This window comes from Micromesistius poutassou, assembly GCF_964030765.1.
Source record: "Micromesistius poutassou genome assembly, chromosome: 7".
Classification (NCBI taxonomy): Eukaryota; Metazoa; Chordata; class Actinopteri; order Gadiformes; family Gadidae; genus Micromesistius; species Micromesistius poutassou.
Genome location: NC_140277.1, coordinates 15,320,947 through 15,340,869, shown reverse-complemented (window position 1 = coordinate 15,340,869; position 19,923 = coordinate 15,320,947). Strand labels below are relative to the sequence as shown.

General features: G+C 42.8%; 2 protein-coding genes across 2 annotated transcripts in view; both read right to left on the bottom strand.

The window, feature by feature from the left end:
• ryr2b (ryanodine receptor 2b (cardiac)) overlaps positions 1-7,564 on the bottom strand; it is a gene marked incomplete at both ends in the record, with an annotated part of 75,945 nt that extends 68,381 nt beyond the window's left edge. Inside the window, 9 exons of the mRNA XM_084470221.1 lie at positions 202-276; positions 472-568; positions 1,238-1,361; positions 4,235-4,347; positions 4,549-4,627; positions 4,725-4,796; positions 5,218-5,322; positions 5,757-5,876; positions 7,517-7,564. Coding sequence (XP_084326347.1) covers positions 202-276; positions 472-568; positions 1,238-1,361; positions 4,235-4,347; positions 4,549-4,627; positions 4,725-4,796; positions 5,218-5,322; positions 5,757-5,876; positions 7,517-7,564 — 833 coding nt within the window. The remainder of the gene's footprint in view (positions 1-201; positions 277-471; positions 569-1,237; positions 1,362-4,234; positions 4,348-4,548; positions 4,628-4,724; positions 4,797-5,217; positions 5,323-5,756; positions 5,877-7,516) is intronic.
• Positions 7,565-7,931: 367 nt separating this feature from the next.
• actn2b (actinin, alpha 2b) overlaps positions 7,932-19,923 on the bottom strand; it is a 21,249-nt gene continuing 9,257 nt past the window's right edge. Inside the window, exons 10-21 of the mRNA XM_084470957.1 lie at positions 19,830-19,923; positions 19,367-19,514; positions 18,880-19,030; positions 15,355-15,463; positions 14,404-14,544; positions 13,932-14,114; positions 13,549-13,683; positions 12,219-12,395; positions 10,989-11,135; positions 9,806-9,871; positions 9,543-9,701; positions 7,932-8,824 (exon numbers count right to left, since the gene is read on the bottom strand). The exon at positions 19,830-19,923 is cut by the window's right edge and continues 137 nt beyond it. Of these exons, the coding sequence (XP_084327083.1) occupies positions 8,666-8,824; positions 9,543-9,701; positions 9,806-9,871; positions 10,989-11,135; positions 12,219-12,395; positions 13,549-13,683; positions 13,932-14,114; positions 14,404-14,544; positions 15,355-15,463; positions 18,880-19,030; positions 19,367-19,514; positions 19,830-19,923 (1,669 nt within the window). The 3' untranslated portion in view covers positions 7,932-8,665. The remainder of the gene's footprint in view (positions 8,825-9,542; positions 9,702-9,805; positions 9,872-10,988; positions 11,136-12,218; positions 12,396-13,548; positions 13,684-13,931; positions 14,115-14,403; positions 14,545-15,354; positions 15,464-18,879; positions 19,031-19,366; positions 19,515-19,829) is intronic.

Below are 19,923 nucleotides of genomic sequence, written 5' to 3'. Positions count from 1 at the left end.
GAACACCAGTAAACACTGAAAGCCCAGAAAGTCCATTCCAATTACTTTTTTTTCAATTGTTGTGAAATGTTTTTAGTTTACTTTTCATGTCAGCCGATAAAAAAGTACCATTCCATACAGATAAGAACGTAAATCCACACCCCAGTGTGTGGATAACATTAATATGCAAACAATAACGTGATCATTGCTAATACTACTTACATGACACGCAGAATCTCCAGTCTCCAGAGGGAGCAGGCCTGACTGGAGACTGAGCCGATCCCATAATGGATTGTTCTGGATGCACACAAGCACACACACACACACACACACACACACACACACACACACACACACACACACACACACATAGACACGACATGACAACACTACAATAGCTTTAAATATCCTTGCTGACACGGTAAACTTTGCCTTCAGTTTGGATGGGAGAGGAAGAGAGCATTAAGCTTTGACCTTAGCCTTCCGACTGACCTTTGCAGCTCCTCTCCATGCTCTCTGGAGGGCAGGGTGAGGCAGGCGTCGCTGTGTCCGTGGAGCAGCCGCAATGTGTCTCCTCCTTTCAGGTAGCCTGCAAGGTACAACCAGAGACCAGAGACCAGAGTCAGGCTAAAGCTTTGAGGTAGCCTACAGGTACCACCAGAGTCCAGAGACCAGAGTCAGGCTAAAGCTTTGAGGTAGCCTACAGGTACCACCAGAGTCCAGAGACCAGAGTCAGGCTAAAGCTTTGAGGTAGCCTACAGGTACCACCAGAGACCAGAGACCACAGACCAGAGACCAGAGTCAGGCTAAAGCTTTCAGGTAGCCTACAGGCACCACCAGAGACCAATGACCACAGACCAGAGACCAGAGTCAGGCTAAAGCTTTCAGGTAGCCTACAGGCACCACCAGAGTCCAGAGTCAGGCTAAAGCTAACGTATAATGGGATAAAGCTGTTTAATGTGACATCTGCAGTTATTATTTAGATAGGGGAAGATGAATAATTATACATCTGAGTAGTACTGATGAGAAAAATCTGTGGAAGGATAACCTCAGTAAGACATCATCAAACTCTGCGTCAGGCATAATTATAGCGGAGGAGATTTTCTGCTTTCTTTCTTCTTCCAATTTACTGAAATAGTGGTGTAGCAGTTTGTTTGCTCTATCCACAGACTGCAGATGTTCTGCAACAGAACGACGAGCTGGGATTATTGATTTGTTAATCAGAAGGAAAAAAAAATTTGGGGGGGGTAGACCGTGCCTTGAGCGACTCCACCAACAGAGCAGACGGGCGCCATGCTCCACAGGGTCTGCTGGAAGGCTGCGTCCACCACCACCACGCTGGCACCCTGCCTGTTGTCCAGCACACTGCCGTAGGACAGGTGCTGAAGGAGACCAAAGACCATGATGACAACATGTTAATTCACCAGGACAGTCATGATCAAAACCATACAAAGCACTGTGCTCAACAACCCCGTTCACACTTGAATTGCACCGATCAAAGACTGGGAAACTCAACTAGGATAGGATAGGATAGGATATTTTGTCAGGTCTTCTCCTCCTGATGAGCGGCGCTGCTCTGTGCCCGGGCACCGAAGGTTACCGAAACGTTTATGTGCTGTGCAAATCCCCCAGAAAAACACGAGGTGTATCGGTCTCAGGAGGTAGTGCGGATTGGCTGGTAACCACAAGGTTGCTGGTTCGATCTCCGGCTCCTCCTAGCGTGGAGTGTCGTGGTGTCCCTGAGCAAGACGCCCTCACCCTAACTGCTCCTGACAACCTGCGTGGTTGACTCCGCCGTCGGTGTGTGAATGTGTGCATGAATGGGTGAATGTCAGTCAACACTGTAAAGAGCTTGTGAAAAAAGTGCTATATAAATGAGGACCATTTACCATCACAATGGTGCTATGACCAGATCGCACACAACTAGGTTCAAAACTCTTCATCATGCGTTCCTAATCACCACTTAATTAGAAACAGGGCTTCAGGACCATTTCTATGAGTTTGTTTTATTTTGACAAGAAAGGCCATCTTATAATCCAACTTAATGGAAACAAAGGCACTCAAATGTGTGAACCTGTAGATTTGAGCTGGCAACTCCAACATAAAGATAAAGATAAATAGACTTGGGGCGCCCCGGTGGAGCACTGGGCTAAGTCGCATACCATATAGGCACAGTCCTAATCGCAGAGACCCAGGATCGAACCTGGGTCATTTACTGCATGTCCTCCCCTCTGTCTTCCACACTTTCCTCTCTATAATGAAAATATAATCTTTTAGAAAAAGATAAATAGACTTTCTCAAACACTAAAAAGGGTAGTAGAAAACCTATTGGGGGTTAGGGTTAGCAACTATTTCAATGTTAAAACAAGGGAAAACTACATTAAAAAGCTAAACATTGACTAAATAACGGGATGCTAGTTTAATAATAACAAAAAAAACTATTTAGACTACTGTGTTTTTTTCTTTTTCAGGTGGCATGTCATCCATCCTTGTGCAAAGCTCTAATCCTGCTGTGTGGTTTCATTTATGCTTGCACAATGAACAGACCACCTTTTAAGCATTGTAATGATCTGAGGCTCAATGATTGGATCTCTCATACTTCCACAGCCATGTCTTTGGAAACTTGGCTTGGCTTGAGACAACTTACATTACCACAGGGAAAATTCTTCACCGTGACAGCCCTGTTTATAACACTACAGATTCAGGGTTCAGTTTAAAATAGTTTTTATGTTCACCTCTGCTTCTGACCCCAGTTTACTCGTTGACAAATAGCCTTTGTGCAGCAAATACTTACATTTACAGAAAAAGGATTAAGCATAACCAATATTAAGCATTGTATATTTAAGCAATAGATCACGACAGGCTGTGGTATGTGCTCATTATACCACAGTTAAGGGGCGCCATCCGGCGATGGCGAAATGAAAGTCATAGACACCCTCAATTTTGAAAAAGTGAGAAAAGTTGGAAAATATATATTTTTAACGAATACAAAAAAGTAGTCCCTCCTGGCTGCCTGCCAAGTGTATGGCGGTTGCTATGTAACACACTGTAGCGTCCTTCAGAGAGAAGGCTAGAGACGGTAGCTTGGTTCTCCGGCAATTTAGCGTACTATCGAGTTCACTCACCGTGTGCCTATTGCTTTACAACATTTCCACCTTCTCCAGCAATCAACATATTTTTAGGCTTCAGTGAACTATGCTATTGCTTTTATATATAAATAAACAACAGTTCAAGTTAGGTGCGGAGTAGGGCTGGGCGATATGGCTGAAAACTGTATCACGATATAAGTGTTTCATATCGGTCGATATCGATAATTATTGATTTAATTTTTTTTTTAAAGGACCAGGAGAAAAATATAAACGTAAAAAGTTTTATTTTAAACTTAACCTTCCCCTGATTGTAGGCAGACAGGGAAAAGGAATGTCAACACAACCATGGAAAACTAAAATAAATATAAACATAAGTCTGAATGAAAATGAACATCATAATGAAAACTTAACAATTATCAATTATAAAGTGCTCAAAAACATGTGCTACAAAAAAGTGTTCTAAAAACATTTGCAGTGTTAAATGTAAACATAAAGAAGCCTGAGATCTGAGAAGAACTATCTTCATATATATTATTTACAATTTCCTCACTCATTGCGGTGCTCATCTTTCGTTTCTCACATCGCGCTGTTATGAAACACACGCGAGACGAGATGGCGCAGCCAAACTTGATACTGTTACATGATTGGCCATTGGCTTGTCGCGCCATATGTTGCTCTCCACAGGTATCAGAGGACGCGTGCCTTTGTTCATGCAACCAACCTTGCTTCGCAACCTCTGGTTCAAAGCGGAGCTAGACTCTTTGCTCCGTTAACTTCCAACGAGGAAAAAAAAATATCGAAACCTTCTATTGAACGCATTTTCTATTGATATTGATTACGTGTCTATCGCAATACATATCGTTATCGTTTTATCGCCCAGCCCTAGTGCGGAGTGATACTGAACTCTGTAAACTGAACGGGCGTCATAGCTGTGTGTATACGCTCATTATACAACAGTTGGGAACCAATCAGATCTCTTGATTTAAGCCACCCGTTTTATAAATTCACTTGAGCTTGGACCTGAAGAAGCTTGGCTTTTAGTATTCCTATAGTGTTTGAGTAAGTACGACATCATAGTGGTTGAGTTAATATGATGTCGGAATAGAATTGACATTGAATAGAATACATTACTCTGACGTTTGACCATTAGAAATGACTCCACTTACCAGGTATCTCTCTGAGGAGATACTGACCAGTATAAGGTCATCTCCAACACGCACCTTCTCACCCTCTGACCTCTGCATGGACGCTGGGTGGACAGTCCACCAGCATGACTCACCTAACACACACACACACACACACATACACACACACACCCACACACACACACACACAGGCAGGCACACACACACAGGCAGGCACACACACACACAGGTACATACAGGTCACTCTGCTGCAGCCGGGTATAAAACTCCTCATGGATGTCACTAAGTATCGTGAGTCGTCAGTTTGAAATGCTTTATCGCAATAAAAACAATACCTTCTTTATCTTCTTGCAGACCAACATCAAATGCAAGCTTATCAGTTGAAGACAGACAGGAGGACAAACAGCTGAGATACTGTGGGTAAAAATAAAGAGTCAAATCAAGTGGAAGGTACTGCTGCTTTCCAAATATAATAAAACATGTAACCATTATCATAATCTTTATGCCTCACCATGCCACTGTATGAATGTCGGAACAACACCGCCTGGCCATACAACAGTGTTCTATGACAGTCTGGGACTTCCTGGAAAAACAATGGTCATCACTTTGCCGTCTCATTTATCGGGTCGGCTTAGAGCAGGTTGACTTGTAACCAGAAGGTTAGGCTAGTTCGATCCCCGGCTCCTCCTAGTGTCGATATGTCCCTGAGCAAGACACTTAACCCTAACTGCTCCTGACGAGCTGGCTGTCGCCTTGCATGGTTGACTCCGCCGTCGGTGTTAACCGTTGTAAGTCGCTTTGGATAAAAGCGTCTGCTAAATGCGCTAAATGTAAATTCATCAAGAGGGCATTTATAAATTAGCAAGACAGTTAAACACAGTGAAGACGAGAGATGAGAAGGAGAGATGTAATGAGGAAGGAGAGAGGAAAATAAAAGAGTGAAGAAGAAGAAATTAGTAAGGAGAAGAGAATAGAATAAAAGGAGATTGAAGAGACACTCTCACCCCTGCAGTGGGGTCCTCCCTAGAGGCCAGCATCTCTTGAAGGGCTCGGACAGAGAGGCACTGGGCCAGAACAAATGCACACACAGAGAGGTCCGGTGGAACATTCTGAAAATATAGAGAAAATTATTTTATTATGTATATTATATATTATGTCTTGCAGATTATGGCTATCTGCATAAATATATGACTAAGAATAGTACACTTCTAAATTATTCATTCTTAACTATAAAAGAATGGTTCATTAGTATTCATAATTATACAACTATTAACAATTTGACTGGTGCAGTCAAAATGAAACCTCTACTCGTAATGAATATTTAATAGGCTATTCAAATATAACACTTTTCCTAATTAACAGGTTCATTAATTAATTGATTCATTTGTAATCTGCTTGTGCAGGTTTCACTTTTCTATGCATTTTTCTAAAATGTCTAAATGTTGTTTTGTTCCCAGAGAGAAGTACTGCATGGTCTGCATTATGTGTTACTCCTGATGTATCTCTGTTGGAGAGAGGAGATGTTTGGTGTTTTGGTCGGCACCTTGCAGTTGGAGGTGGGCTCCAGACAACAGAGTCTGCAGCCAAAGCCTTCAGCCGCCAGACACAACTTCAGCTGCTCCTGCTCAGAGCTGAAGGTGCTCTGTAACACCACCTCGTCCCCCTGACACGGAGACACACACAGACGACCAGCGCGCACGCGCACACACACACACACACACACACACACACAGACACACACACACACACACACACACACACACACACACACACACACACAAATACACACAGAGATGCCCATACAAGTCTCTCAAATACACACACACAGACACAGACATACGTGAAGACGCACGTGCACACAGATACACAGACATACACACACATTAATAAAGATCACTGTATGAGCCAAAATCAACATAGAAGCTACAGGTTTGCAGGAGCGCAAACGCATAGACTCATCAGCCATGAAAGCTAGCTCGACTCCTTTTCATTCCTATCCTGGACACATATCCAAGTCAACAGAATGAGCCGTTTCCACTGTCTATTTAAGGAGATTCTGGATACAAAGGTCAGATGACTGTCTCCCACAGTCAAACCAGACCGCCAACACCTCTGCAGCCAGGCTGCATGGCACTATGTTGGGACAATAGTGGAGTGCCGTGCCTGACCTTACATTCACCTTCCCCCTCCACTTCCCATATCAAACCCTGGAGTCTGTCAGTCACACATCATCATACACACGGACAGTAAGGGGCCTTCTTAGTGTCAGTGGCCGGAGCTGACAGTGGTTATGTTGCATTTACTATTGTGTCGTTCACTTATGACGTTTCCCGGGCATGTTTACAATGCTTTCCCCGACGCTAAAGTGACTTTGGCAGGCATGTTATACACATTGATGATGAACTGCGCCACGGAATTGCAATCTGAGACTTAACCTTAACTCTCAGATCAAATAAATTAATTGACAGAAAGGTTCATGCTCATGTAAACAATAACTGTGAGTGTTACCACCGACTTGTTGTTTGGTGTGTGTGTGTGTGTGCGTGTGACAGTGTGTGACAGTGTGTGAGAGAGTGTGTGCGTGTGACAGTGTGTGAGTGTGTGTGTGTGTGTGTGTGTGTGTGTGTGTGTGTGTGTGTGTGTGTGTGTGTGTGTGTGTGTGTGACAGTGTGTGTGTGCGTGTGACAGTGTGTGAGAGAGTGTGTGTGTGTGTGTGTGTGTGTGTGCGTGCGTGTGTGTGTGTGTGTGTGTGTGTGTGTGTGTGCGTGTTTAATGCACATCAGTCACACGCTCACTCTGACATGTTATCAGAGGGTATAAATAGCAAGATGTTATCGAGTACTCTAAACACCGGAACAATGATAACATGATAAAACAATCTTTAGTCTGGGAAAAAAAAACGAACGAAACACCTTTTAAAAGGTTTAATATACCGTATCACAATGTGAAGAAATAAGAATAATGTGGTATGATACATTTAAACCTATAACAGTTGTACTAGTGTTAATGCAGCATGCACGTGATTTAACTTACAGTAGCCCACTAGCATACAGTACACAGTGCACAACAATAAAATATGTAATGAAACAGAAAATATAAGCTAGCCAGCCTTTAACCTATTGGGTGTATGGGTTATTGAAGCAAATAAAATTGGTTTCATTTCTTGATTTAATAAAGACACCCGCATCACAAGGTAACGTTAGCCAGCCGGCATGTGTACTACAGTCGTTTGGATGGAAACCATCATACAAGTACACTCTAAATCATCTAATAAACCAGAGACACAACTGAGAACTCACTTACCGTGCGCAGAAACTGAATTTCCTCTTCGTTTTCTCTGGCCTCATTCATTTTCACCAAGGAACAAATAAAGCAGCCGAAGTTAAAGTGAGTTTTGAAGGAGAGAGGAGGTGGTGAAAGTTTGGAGCGGAGCTCGCGGGATGCTCAGTGGGCGTGGCCTAAATTATAATTACTTTAAATTTGCATAATGAAGAGAACGGGGAGTTCCTCGAGAGCACTTCTTAATTTGGTGCAATTAAGAAAACATCCCCCAGGTCGTTAATACTCCGTATCTTATAGTCAGTACAGTAAATGTGTAGGACCTACACAATTTAAAATGAATATTTAATGTCTATTGTTCACCATTTTGCCATTTATCTCTAGAGCTCTATTGAAATGCAACTAATAAAAAAGCATGACATTTTTTCAGTTCGTTTTATTGAATGCATACCCTCTTCAGTACAATTTTCATCTCCCTACTTTTTCAAACCCAACAATTAGACAATTACAATTATTTGATTGTCTATCCACCAATTACCTTCTAGAAATTCCACAACACTGCTGTATTCATCATTCAGAAGAGTAAATTAATCTAAAAGTAAATATTCAGTAGCTTGAGGATACAATAGTCGATGTAAGCTCCAAGTGCTACAGTTATAGTCCAGCTGTTCTAAAACATTCTGATAGTGACAAGATAGTGTCTAACATTTGTGGTGTATTTATTTATTGCATCATTTTTCATAATTGATTGCGTTTGGCATTGTATTTGCAATAAATAAGGCTTTTCAACGTGACCTGAAAAAACTCTAGCTTAAAGCAACTGAAAAGTAAACTTGTAGTAAAACAAAAAGATAATTCATAAATTGTAATGCATGTTGGGATGCGAATGGAATTGAAAATTTGTAGTGTTTCATAATTTAATTCGTTTAAGGGGCAATGTGAATCAAAAAAGACAATCCAATACAATTTCATAATGCGCATCATGATTGTAGACCAACAAACACATATCCATGGCTGTCACCACAAGCAGATTTCCTATCACAAACTCATCTCCCATTTTAGACAAAAAATTAATCATCCAAAGATAGGAAGAGTCCAACCACGATGAGGGGTGGGGGGAGGGGGGAGATTGGGTCAAAATAAAATCAATAGCAGAGTAGATGGTGGGGGAGGTTAAAGGTCGCTCTCCCCATAGAGCGCAGTGGAGAAGGCAGTGTAGTCGAGCGCCCCCGGTGGCGCTCCAGGGTACTTGTAGGGGGGCATCCTCATGATGCAGTACTCAGCCTGGTCTGGGGGCAGCTCCCTCCTCAGCTCCTCCACCAGGATGTAGGGCTGGGACACAGAGAGAGACCATGAGATAACATGAGATAGCACGGGATAGCACTGGATAGCATGAGATAGCATGAGATAGCATGGGATAGCATGAGATAGCACGGGATAGCATAAGATAGCATGGGATTGCATGAGATAGCATGAGATAGCATGGGTGAGGGATGTTCTGCAGAGCTAATCAAAGCTTTAGAAATACAGTATAATGTGTGAAGGGAATATGATGAAGGTAGACATTTTAAAGACAACATGAACATACCACTTTATCTTACTGTTACTATTACGGTCTTATTTACAGTAATACTGGCTCACTCAACACATTTAAAAACAAATGCCTCGATGGAAACAGATTTTAGAAGCAAGATATGCCGTTTATACTACATTGCATTGTCCTCAAGTCTTGAATATAATGAACATAACATAACACAGCATGTGGAGAGCAAATTACGCCTCTCATTTTTAGTGTGGCATAAAAAAATAAATAAAACAGATTTTCTTAATGGAGCAAAGCACATGAGGCGCAAACATTTGCTTGCCTCAAATAGGACTCAAGTGTATTTTGGACATGACAATTAAAAGGTTTTTTTTTGTGTCTGTCAGAACGTGGCAGAAAGTGTTTTGGGGCTTTAATCTGAAGAACAATAACTTTAGTATTTCACCATCCAATCCGTTCTTCAGAAGAAAAGGGAAAAATAGACCAAACAAAGCCAAACCCATCTACCTTGTCAGTCGCCAGGATCCTGAAGGAAGCCACCACCTGGTCAGCAGTGTCAGTGTCCGCGGTTTCTCTGGTCATGAAGTCGATGAAGGACTGGAAGGAGACGGCCCCAGAGGCATTGGGGTCCACCAGCAGCATTATACGGGCAAACTCCACCTCTCCCTGTTCACAGGTTAATAGGGGTAACAAGTGGATTGGTTTTTAGAAACATTACAAACCATTTTTAGATCGGGAATTGTTGTACCCTAGCAACACCATGCTCTTACCAGATCGTAACCCATGGAGATGAGGCAAGCTCTGAAATCATCTGTCTCCATCGCGCCGTTCTTTTTCTAAGAGCGAAAGTTGAGATGTGGTAACTGTTAGCCTTAAGAGCATTAGTGACTTGGGAGAAGTCAGACAGGATGAAACATAACCTATATATTTAAGCAATAGATCACGACAGGCCGTGGTATACGCTCATTATACCACAGTTAAGGGGCGTTGTCCGTCCCGACGCGCAGCGGAGGGGCGGCGACCCCCTTCACTGTGGTATAATGACCGTATATCACTGACTGAAGTGATCTATTGCTTTTATAAAACGGTTACGTAAATATGGCGAAATTAAAGTCATAGACACCCTCAATTTTGAAAAAGCGAGAAAGTCGGAAAAGCATTTTTTTTAACGAATACAGAAAAGTAGTCCCTCCTGGCTGCCGGCAAAGTGTACGGCGGTTGCTATGCAACACACTAGCGTCCTTCAGAGAGAAGGCTAAAGACGGTAGCTTGGTTCGCCGGCAATTTAGCAATTTAGAAGGCTAAATTGCCGGCGACCGTGTGCCTATTGCTTTACAGGCTTTTTTTTAGGCTTCAGTGAACTATGCTATCGCTTTTATATATAAATAAACAACAGTTCAAGTTAGGCGCGGAGTGATACTGGACTCTGTAAACTGAACGGGCGTCATAGCTGTGTGTATACGCTCAATATACAACGGTTGGGAACCAATCAGATCGCTTGATTTAGGCCCCCCGTTTTATATATATATATATATATAGAAAGAAAATGTAGTAAAGTAAGTATGTTATAAGATGAAGAAAAGTTCCCAAATATTTCAATTCATACAAAAAAGGTTACACACATAATACACAAACAACATTGCATTGGATCAGTTATACAGTGTGCCAATAATGTACAGAATCTTAATTTGAACAGATTACCAGGGTCATCAGTACTATTCAGTGAATGTGGCAGACGTAGGAATTGTAGGCCTGAATACTCTGTGGCAATTGGTTACCAATGGTTATAGCAGCTAGGGGCCGGGCAAATGTATAGTAGGAGCCAAAATTATTGTTTCCAATACTAAGCACATACAGTAAGAATCTAACTCTGGATATATTTGTATATTAGGACCTCTCTTCCTCTCTTGGCAAGAGAGGTCCTCGTTGATGGCAAGAGAGGTCACACCCTACCCTGTCAAAGTGGCTGAAGGAGGAGCGGAACTCGTTCATCTGCTGCTGGCTGATGCCCTTGGCGTCCCGGATCAGGACCTGGGTCTCGATCTCGTTGATGGTGCGGGCGACGGTGGTCAGCAGCTGCTCCCAGCCCACCCGGATGTGCTGTTGAGCGCAGGGTTCAGAGGTCATAGATCAGGGGTCAACAACCTTTTCAACATGTAGTGCCAGTTGTGCCATTTTCTCATTAATGAGTGTGCCTTAAGGAACAATATATTAAATATTAAGCTGAATTATGACACAGCGACCAAAAACATTTCCAGAAGACCTGGAATTGTATTATTTCCATATAGTTCACAATCATGCATCAACATTTTAAAGTTTTTTTTTTGTTATTGTTATATTTGCAACATGGGCTTACAAATTATAATTACATATATCCCATCTTAAAATACTGCTTTCAGAAACTCAAAAACATATTTGCACTGAGAAATGTAAAAACAGACATTATATGAGAATGATGGAAACATCCACATCAGTATCTTTAAGACATGTACAGCTTTGCAAAAAAACATGTGAAGGCCATGCATACACGCAACAATCTTTTAAATATTTTCTTCTCTATTACTCACAACATAGGTTTAAAAACAATTAATTTATCCCAATTCAGAACACTGCTTTCAGTAACTCATTTAAACATATTTGCACTGGGAGGAAATGCCCAAAACTGAATAAAGTGTAAAACAAATCGGTAGTAATGATTACACTGCCGAAAAAAAAAAAGAAAAAAAAGTGTGCCAATGATTATGCGTCCACGTGCCAATGGTGGCACGTGTGCCTAGGGTTGCCGACCCCTGTCATAGATCATAGGACGACATGTATTCCTCCATGCATAAAAGGTTTGCTACACCCCAATAAAAGATGTTGATGATGCTAGAGTGCAGACTGCCTGCATCGGAATATATGCACATATTCAGACCACAAGGGATAATTTGTGGATGGTGAAGTGATTGAGGACTTCTGAGGTAAAACCAAATCCAATAAATCATTAATTAAGGACTGCCCCTGGTTCTCTGATGACACATATATGCAAACACATGCAAACAAAAAAAATTATACAGTGCAATCATTGTTTTAGATTGATGGAGCTGCCAAGGACTTAAGTAGCTTTACTAAATAAAATACTAGGTGGAAAAAAGTGCATGTGTGCATTGTGCGTTAACAAAGCTGTCCAGGGTGTTAGTGTACCTCCATGGTGTAGTTGGTGTGTTTGTTATCAAACACCAGTGACTCCTGGATGAGCTGGTGGTCTCCCTCCAGCTTGTCGATGTTGGGTTTATAAGCAACGATGATGTGCTCAAACTGCTTCAGCTGGGTCATCTGGTCCTCCAGGGCTCCCATCTCCAGGGAGCAGCGGCCAATCTCCTGCCAAGACAATATATGGTGATGTCAACCTTTTTGGACATGTCAATTCATGTGACTACTGCTGAAGATCAGGTACTGCACTTTCATATTCGCAATGGCATTCAATGAAAGAAAAAGAAAAAGAAAAAGAAAGAACAAAGAAAGCTGAATTTCTTCATGCTTGGGCTCAGTGTTTTTATCTGAATTATGTCTAAAGACCTAGCCTGGGAACTAGACAAATCTCACAAGCTCATATTTAATTTCCTCTGCAGATAAGGTCTGGCTCCTCTCCCATACAAAAACATTTATTCCCAGTACGAGATAGACCAACCAATCACACAGTTAATCTAATATGAGGCGGGATAAATACAATGTTGGTGCAGAGGAGCACGGTCGAGGCATTTTGAACAACAACAAAGATGGCTGCCGCTGCTGTAGAACATTTTTCTGTTGGAAAAAAAGAGTCTGTTGATTCCACTTTCAAGATGAAATTAACTGGACGGTATGTATTTCACAAAAAGAAGAACAAACGGTAACACTTTATTTGAAGGTGTCTACATAAGAGTGTCATGACACTGTCATGAACTGTCATAAATGTTATGAAGTTGACATTGTTTGGGTTGTTGGGTTCATGACCAAGACAACTTCTGGTAATGTCACTTTGATTAATGTCAACTTGTCATGACGAGGACAACTTCTGGTAATGTCACTTTGATTAATGTCAACTTGTCATAATAAAGACAACCCAAACAATGTCAACTTGTCATAACAACAACCAAATGACACTTAATGACCGAAGTCCTAAACATTTATGACATGTTTATAACATTAATGACAAGTTAATGACTTAGTGTCATGTCATCATATTGTAGTTATGACAGTGTCATGTCGTAGTTATGACAGTGTCATGTCGTAGTTATGACAGTGTTATGACACTCTTATGTAGACACCTTCAAATAAAGTGTTACCGAACAAATTATTACAGACAAAGAGTTCACCCAAAGCTTTTGACTAATAGAACGATGTCCGTTAACCCATTTTTTTCGTCGCTCAGTGACAGCTCACCCCTCACATTGTTGGGATTGGTTGTAGGCCTTGAAAGGCAAAAATGAACGGTTGTAGACTAATTCTAGTTTGCAATTTGTCTGGTGAGCGCAGGCTACTGAAGACCCACCTCCATCCTGGTCTGAATCCACGGTCCAATGAGGTTAGCCTGGGCAGCAAACTGTCGTCTCAGCCTCTCGTTGGCATGCTGGCGCGCCATCTCTTCCTGTAGGGAGCCATCCCTCCCAGGAGCCAGCTTCTTGATCTAAACATAGAGGCACATGAGGCATTATTCAGGAAGGCAGGTTTCTCTGGAGGAAAACAAAAGTCAGACTTTTGTTTTTATTTAATATTATTTTAACTTTTTAGTTTACCACAACTCATCCTAGATATATAATTATGAATCCTCTAAATCCTCCCAGTCTTATTGACCACATGAAGTGCAAATTGAGAAATCCACTTTTGTTTTTGTTACTCTCTCTTATTCTCCATACTAACTCCGGTCTCCGTTACCTTGTCCCACTTGTTCATGAGCTCCTCCATGGTGATGGTACAGTAGGGGTTGACGTCGCTGGCCTTGATGCCATAGCTCTGGGAGATCTTCAGCACCTCGTTCTGGATCCCGACAATGGCCTGCCGCTCTCCGTCCGCCTCGGGGAGGGTGGCCTTGAACTGCTCGTGGGCTGCAATGAGGCTCTAGAGAGGCAGAGGGAGGAAGGCCAAAACACACCGCCGTGAATCATGGACCATGACTTTGAATAACAGGTTTAACTCTCCTCAGAAAGAAGAGTCACATACGCGTTTTTCGTGAATCGGGAGTCTACCCATGAGGACAAGAGACTTTTCAAACAGATATAAAACAACGATAATAAACAAAAGTGTCTCTCCTGAATACTCACACTAAGTATTTGAGAAAGTACGGGAGGTAGGGCAAGTGAGGTAGGTGAGTGGTTTTATTGGACAGCATTGTTTTCCTACGACATACCTGGACCTCTTCGATGGTGTGCACGATAAACATGTCCTGCAGGTCCTCCATGGCTCCCTCCATCCAGTTGTTAAAGGGAGCCGTTCTCTTCGCAAACTCCAGGAACAACTGGTCTATGGTGTCCAGCAGCTTCTCTGTTCGCTGAGGAGCACCAGAGACAAGGCCGTAAAAACCACCACGTAAACAAAAAAATCTTTTCATAAATGGACCTCCTAGTAGTGCAGTGTGGGGAGTTGTGTTTATACATGACGGGGGTGTGAAATCAATGCATGGAAAAAGTACCTACATTAGATACAGTACACTAATAATAGCCTTGCATGTTCCATTGCTACACTCTAATGACATTCATTTCTCGAGGTTGATGAGGACTGATCTAAATATCGACCAAGACTATTCTGAATACAAACAACCCCTTCACCTGTTTGGATGGCTAATCCTGGATACAACTCATTGTGAGCCTTGTTGACCCCCCTGCCCCCCCCCCGTGCCCAGAGATTGGCACACATCTGAGATGCGGTCCACCAGCAAGGGCTTCCAGCAGAGGGAGATTTACAGAAAGTAGGCCCCTGTGCTTGTCACTCACTCAGGCTAATCCCTCACACTGGGCCAGGCCCGCCGTGCCACAAAGGATCAGAGTAGCTCAGATGTAGTGGCCAGTGGGCTTTGATCCAGACACATCCAGGACAGACCGTCCCCAGACAGCCCCCCACTGCTACACCACCCCCCACCCCACGATCTAGGTTAAGGGGGCTTAAGGCTGTGGGAGGGAATCCATTTATCCTTACATGAATCAAGTCATGTCTGCACCATTTACACCTAGAAACTGCCAGGCATGGAGTGAAGCCTCTCATATGGTTTAGTTGACTGGGTCAAGTTCGCAGAGGGAGGGGAGCACATACAAAAAAAAAAAAAAAAAATAGTGTTGTCCATTGAAATGATTTTCCTCCTCACCTCCAGTGCTTCTCTCCTCTTCTGAGTCAAGGTTCCCAGCTGGTCCCATAGGTCACAGATAGCCTGGCAGCGCTGGTTAACAGCAGCCACATCATGGTAGTCTAGTTCACTGAAAACACAGCACAGCAATGCTTTAGTTTGCATCTGGCTAGGGTGGAGGACCGTGACATTAACACATTGCTGTTGGAACTGTATACAATTGATATGTGAACAATCATTTAAATATATTAGTCTATATGGTATATGGCAAGGTAAACTGCATTGAAAATAAAAAATGTCCAAAAAAAAATGAATTGAAGAGCCAGGTAGATTAATATTTTATTTTTTCCAAGTAAACAAGCAGGAAACAGTGGCAAGTCATTTCCTGTAGACAGACAAGAGCCAAGCAATGAAACTCCCTTTCATTGAGGCATTCCTGTGGCTGGTTTTGTTAGGCAACAGCACCATCAATACAGTGTCTATATTGAGTCTGTAGGGGTGTGGTACACATCAGTAGAAGCCGTATCGCAGTTTCTGCACCTCCTCCCGCTCGTTCTCGCCTTCCTCGTACTCAGACGCGTAGTGATGCATGGTTCCTGGATATAGGAGACCCCTCTTGTAGAGGAGCAACAGGTTGTGGAGCGAAGACATGACAGTAGGTGGGTTACCATCAGCAGGAGACAACGCTGGGCCGACTTCACCTACTGATTCTGCCGTCTGCCACTCTTCTGTCTGCTGGTCGGGTCTGAAGCCCCGTTCCCGAGTTTCCCCTTCGTAATTTCCACCTTCATAGAAGGACTCAATGTTGGTCAGCTCGCCCGGCTGGAAGCCATACGGTGTCGACTGTGTTGACGTCGGCTCGTCCACGTAGTAACGTTCCTGCGTTTCACTTTCTGAATCCCCGTCCTCGTGGATTGCTTCAGAGTGCAGTAGCTCACCGGCTTGGAAGTGTTGTGGTGAAAGGCGCGTGTTGCTGGTACCAGCCGTGGTCCGAGGGCCCCACCCAGAGGAAGCTCCACCACCAACCGGTGAAGCTGCTGCTGCAGGATAGCCATAGCTTGCTCGGTAACCTTCAGAACCACCAAAGCCATCATAACCGTCAACGGGATCCAGGGGGAAGTAGCCACCATTTTGGGTTTCATATCCAGGGTCAGAATAAGAACTTTCAGAATAGCCATCGTTGTGGCTTAGAGAGGAATCCATGTTGGTGAAGGTGCCGTCAAAATCAGCTTCATTCTGATTCCAGTCTGTAAGAGGAAAGACACAATTAAGTTAAAAGTGAAACAGGGCCATTGTTCCAATGAAGGAGAAATATGGCATATTAATCATAATTACCATTTTTAACAGGGTAGCTATGGGCCTGGTGTCCAAACACTGCAACTAGAAGCCCTGTGCTGGAAATATATACATTTTTAAGAGTTAAATATTTCAATAAGAATAGTTAAGAAATGAATTTAAATATCATAGTACATAAGAAACTGATTAAAAGTACTGCTTACCTTAATATCCACAGAGACATTATGCCACCAAGATACAACACTCCTGGTAGGCATTCATAAGTGGCTCATCTTAACATGAACCAGGAAGTTGTCTTTGTCCAATCAAAGTGCAGCAAAGTAAAAGTAGACGCCTTGTTGTCGTTGATTACTAATTGATCAAATCTGGTTAGAAAAAAACATGTTCCCTCAAATCACCATGATGTTTGCAGAACCGAGTGGCCTCAATCCTTGGTTGTGATTTCATCTTTAGATGTCATCCAACTGATTTTGTCATCTTAAATTAAGTCACTTGATATGCATATGTCAACTCTGGCCATGAGATCACAACATGGATGGAAAGTCAGATCAGAATTAAAAGACATCTGAATTGGGCATCCAGGCCTTCAATGTGAACGTAGCCTGGTATCTGTCATCTGATCTCTGGCTATGGGACCCCGCTGTCGATTGTGTACAGAGTCAATTTAACTCTGCCCGTTGATCACGCCTCTTGTTGCTGAAGAAAACGACAGCAGCTTCCCCAGACCAACGTGCAATCTACAATTGAGCTTGGTCTGGCAATAGCCAGGCCATCCCTTGACCCTTCTCTGCCTCTCACTCAACCTCCATTGTTGACATTCTGTTATCAGGCCTCTGTATTTTCCCTAGTCATCTGTTGTGAAAGAATTATATTTTTTGTTGGTTGCTCTTGCTTACAGGTCATACCCATTATGTTGTTATTGTACAAAAAGAGGCAAAAACACACAAACAAACACAGACTAGAGTGCTTGTACAGCCTTTATTGTGTGTGTGTGTGTGTGTGTGTGTGTGTGTGTGTGTGTATACACACTGGGATGGAGCCAATTAGATGGTATTTATTTACACTCACTGTCTGCTTGTTTTGACAATCACAGTTCAAAGAGTATTGCAGCATAGTATAAAACCTAAAATAACACCTGCAGGCAGATGCAGCTGGAACTGTGAGCTCCACCTTGACACTCCAGGCTAAAGTGATGCTCTCACCGGGAGAGAAGCTCAACGTAATGCAACACATCGCCTCTGGAAAAAAGACGGGGGTTCTGCTGATGTTGAAGGGTGCTGTGAAGTTTGGGCTGGCATGGAATGCCCTAGTTATCTTCTAATTAACAGAAAACATCAAGCATGTTTACTTGTGTACTGGATGATGTATTGTATTTCTGCAGTATAGCTGGCATTGTTACATAGAACCCTCTTCAAAACATAAAGTCACTTTTAATTAAAATGCAGTACTTTTTTTCGGTATGCTCAAAAGCTTAAAGTGTATGCTGAGATATCTGTTAATTGGCGTTTGCCGGTCTTACCCAGATTCAGACGAGTTGTTCAAGTATATACATTAAAAAATACATTAATGTGATTGGAATACACTTAAATTACTTTCCAAAGGTTTCCAATGTGTTCCGAAATAGTCGCTAATTTAAAATGAATTCCAGTAACATTGTAGCTTGACTACAAACACACAGATAATTCTGCATTATTTATGGCGCCGTTAATATAACGATGCCTGCGATGCACCGCTGGCAGATTACCCACCGTGTGCACCACCCAGCGAGAAGCAGCTGATAATATAATCGCTGCAACAGAGCATCACAGGTAGCCCAATGATCACAGCGCTGAAAATAATGCTGAATTATCCGTGTGTTTGTAGACAAACTACAATGTTCCTCTACATTGAATAAATTGAATTAATCCAAAACATGGAAGTCTTCACCTAATAATAATCTATATATATATATATATATATATATATATATATATATATATACATATATTTCTTCAATATATGTACTATATATATATATATATATTTATATGTGTATTTTATATATATGTGTTCTACATACAGTACATACATACTGTATATATATATATTGTATATGTACTATATATAATGAACAAAATTGTTGAGAAACTGAAATATAATCAGCGTCCTTTCACAACCCTGAAGTGAACAGGTAATCACTGTAATGAATGAGGAACCAGAAAGCGGCCACAAAAAAAAGCGAAAAGTGCTCATTATTTCTGGAGTACGTACTTGAGCTCCTGTGCGATGGCAGCGATCTGCTCCACCCTGTCCTGGTGGGCGGCCAGGTCGCTCTCGAAGCCCTCGTGCCTCCTCAGCAGGGCTCGTATCTCTGTCAGCGAGGCCGTTTCGTAGTCCTTCTGGGAGAGGATCTCCTCTTTGCCTACACGAGACACGGGAGACATGCAGGACATTCAAATATAATGATGTATTAAGCCGCGTTCACACCAAACGACTCCATACGATGTCAACGTATAGACGCGTTCCAGGCGTCAGGCGCCTGGAACGCGTCTATACGTTGCCTTTGTATGGAGTCACGCCGTCCCGTCGCTTTTGGTGTGAACGCGCCATTAGGCTAGCATTGGACATGTGTTTGAGGGGGAGGACTTAACACAGGGGTCATGAAGGGATATAAAGACCTGGACAGAAAAGTTGACTCAAGGTGTACACACACAGAGAAAAGAAGAGACAAAAACAAGGGGGGATGTGGGGCACTGACCGGCGGCCCAGGTCTCATGGGTGGTGGCCTTCTGCCTGAACTTCTCAGCCAGGTGGTCCAGTCGCTCCAGCCGGCGTATCTCTGTGAGCAGCCATTCTTCATAGCCTTTCTCTGCCTGCTCCAGGCCCTGCCAGGCACTGGCTATGTCCTGGGTGAGGACACAACGCACACAGCCCATGCAACAGTTCATTCCAAACCCATGGGCTAAGAAATAAGAAAGAGCAGTTTGTTGTATGTGCATTGAAAACAGAAAGTTGCTTCGAATACCTTTTTTTTTTCCCTGCATGGCTCAGTGTTACAACACATGGTTGGAAGATATACAACTCCCCCCATGTTATGTACACATCCATTACAGACGTTTACATTACAGTGTGTAACTATGGATAGTCCATCAAAGCTGATGGGGTGGTGTGGGTGGTGGTCGGGGGATCGGGGTGGTGTGGTGGAGCCGGGCCAGACTTACAGACACCATCTTCCCCTCAGAGGGCATGAAGGCGGGCCGGTTGCTGATGCGCAGCTTGGTCTGCAGGGTGTTGAAGCTGATCTCCAGCTGGCAC